This window comes from Mus musculus, chromosome 7 (genome assembly GCF_000001635.26).
Source record: "Mus musculus strain C57BL/6J chromosome 7, GRCm38.p6 C57BL/6J".
In the NCBI taxonomy this organism is placed as follows: Eukaryota; Metazoa; Chordata; class Mammalia; order Rodentia; family Muridae; genus Mus; species Mus musculus.
In genome coordinates, this window is record NC_000073.6 from 107,209,142 (window position 1) to 107,211,764 (window position 2,623).

General features: G+C 58.4%; 1 protein-coding gene across 1 annotated transcript; it reads left to right on the top strand.

Annotated features, from left to right (window-relative positions):
* Positions 1 to 303: 303 nt before the first annotated feature.
* On the top strand, positions 304 to 1,775 carry Rbmxl2 (RNA binding motif protein, X-linked-like 2). The gene has a single exon (NM_029660.2). The coding sequence runs from the start codon at positions 369 to 371 to the stop codon at positions 1,524 to 1,526; it is 1,158 nt and encodes a 385-aa protein (NP_083936.1). The 5' UTR covers positions 304 to 368; the 3' UTR covers positions 1,527 to 1,775.
* The last annotated feature ends 848 nt before the right edge of the window (positions 1,776 to 2,623 follow it).

Below are 2,623 nucleotides of genomic sequence, written 5' to 3' on the forward strand. Positions count from 1 at the left end.
CTTCTCATTAAGAGCAATGGAACTTTCTTTCTTCTTCGCCTAACGGCTTTTGAATTCAGCCGCGCTTCTGGGACGGGGCCCACACGTGAAGCCAGGGCCAGCAGAGTGAGCCGGGAGAGCCCACCGAAGCCACAAACCAGTTTCCGCCTCCCCGAGACACTCGCTTGAGGTGCGGACCTGCCGACCAATCACAGGCAGGAGTCGCCCGTGGCTCAGGGGCCGCCGGGCCCTGCCTTCCGCCCTCCCGCCTACGCACAGCGCTCCCCGACCGGTAGGAGGCGGTCTGGACCAGCCGAGGAGCTCAGTGTCGCGCCGTCTCTCGGCTCTTCACCACCTCAATCGCCGCTGCTGCCGTCGCTGCTGCCGACATGGTTGAAGCCGACCGTCCAGGGAAGCTCTTCATCGGCGGTCTCAACCTCGAGACCGACGAGAAGGGCCTCGAAACCGCTTTCGGCAAGTATGGCCGCATCATCGAGGTGCTCCTGATGAAGGACCGGGAAACCTCCAAGTCCAGAGGCTTCGCCTTCGTCACCTTCGAGAACCCCGCGGACGCCAAGGCCGCAGCCCGAGACATGAACGGCAAGTCCCTGGATGGTAAGGCCATCAAAGTGGCCCAAGCCACCAAGCCGGTGTTCGAGAGCGGCCGGCGCGGGCCCCCTCCTCCCCGAAGCCGCGGCCGCCCGAGGGGCCTGCGCGGGACCCGTGGCGGCGGCCCGAGGCGCCCTCCCTCCCGGGGCGGGTCGGCCGACGAAGGCGGCTACACGGGGGATTTCGACCTGCGGCCTTCGCGGGCCCCCATGCCACTGAAGCGCGGGCCGCCGCCGCGCCGGGCCGGGCCTCCGCCCAAAAGAGCAGCGCCGTCGGGCCCCGCGCGCAGCGGCGCGGGAATTCGCGGGCGGGCGGCGGGCTCCCGGGGACGAGACGGCTACGGGGGCCCGCCGCGCCGGGAGCTGCCACCGCCGCGCCGCGACCCGTACCTGGGCCCGCGCGACGAGGGCTACTCGCCCCGGGAGAGCTATTCGAGCCGCGACTACCCGAGCGCCCGGGACCCGCGCGACTTCGCGCCCTCGCCCCGCGACTACACCTACCGCGACTATGGCCACTCGAGCGCGCGAGACGAATGCCCTTCCCGGGGCTACTGTGAGCGCGACGGCTACGGCGGCCGCGAGCGCGACTACGAGCATCCTAGCGGAGGCTCCTACCGCGACCCCTTCGACAGCTACGGGGACCCGCGTGGCGCCGGTCCTGCCCGAGGGCCACCGCCATCTTACGGCGGGGGCCGCTATGACGAGTACCGAGGCTGCTCGCCCGACGGCTATGGCGGCCGCGACAGCTACCGCAGCGAGCGCTACTCGAGTGGCCGTGAGCGCGTGGGTAGGCCGGAGCGCGGGCTGCCGCCGTCTGTAGAACGAAACTGCCCGGCGCCGCGGGATTCCTACAGCCGCTCGGGCCGCCGGGCGCCCCCGAGGGGCGGAGGCCGCGTGGGAAGCCGCCTGGAGCGAGGGGGAGGCCGGAGCAGGTACTGAGCCCGCTGGCCTCAGGACTGGCATCGGAAGTCTAGAAAAAGAAGAATCAGTTTCCTGGTAACTCATCCAAGGACTAGTCCTAAGAAGAGTTGTTTTTCTTATTTTTACCGTTTTAAGATTTTTTTCCCCCCTTGTTAACTTCCTCTGCAATTTTATGCATTTGAGAGGCAAAAAAAAAGTTAAAACTCGTTTAATTTCATTTTGGAATTGTTAAACGTTTCAACAAGCTCGTGTTAAAAGTATGACTTGAACCTGCTGCGTAGTAGTCTTCCTTCTCGTTCAAAATAGTTCCCGTAAAGGCTTCTTCCCTTCCAAATTTGCCTGATAAATGAGGCAAACAGTTCTAAGGTCTTTGCACAGAAATCTTGCCCACCTAAAGCGGAAAAAGGATCGTGCCCCTCAGACCAAACTGGGGATTGGGGAGAAAGAGTTGGGGGGAATTGGTGTTTGCTACTCCATTTCAAAGTGTCTTTCAAACTGAATCTGTTTCCAGTACTAAAAACCAACCAAACGGCAACCAAACCCACTTAGACCAGATGCTGTGTAAAGAAGGTGCCATTCAATCTATGAGTCAAAAGCAAGTGGATGCTGGCTATTTTAACTTTTTTTGACTGCTTTGCCGATTTTGCTTTTTCTTTGGAGATCTGCAGAATCTCCTGTCTCTTGCTTCCCCAAGATAGCATTTACATAATTGGAACATCGATGGAATACTAAATTTAAAATTTGACCAACCAGCCACAAAGCTGAAAAACAAAACAACCCAAAATTACCTATTGATAGCATTTATTTTTACCATTAATAAGTTATTAAGAAATGTGCCATGGTGGATTTGGGAATCATAGTGACTTTCATTCCTAACTCTGATATAGATCCTGGTTCAGGTGGAGAAAATTGGGCTTCTTCCCCCTGGGCAAAGCTTCTCAGGAACAAAGGTCAGAGAATCCCTGAAAGATTGCATTTCAACATCTGAGAACCTCAGACTACTATGAAGGGGCAGGGTCAACTGTCGGAAAAGAGCAAAGGGTGTGTTGAGTGTTCCCCCACTGAGAAGGGAGGTTTGGGCAGAAAAAAATCAGAGAGGCTTCTTTCAAGATACT

Bases quoted from the DNA above. Each gene is read 5' to 3' on its own strand.
- Rbmxl2 (NM_029660.2), top strand. From the start codon at position 369: ATGGTTGAAGCCGACCGTCCAGGGAAGCTCTTCATCGGCGGTCTCAAC.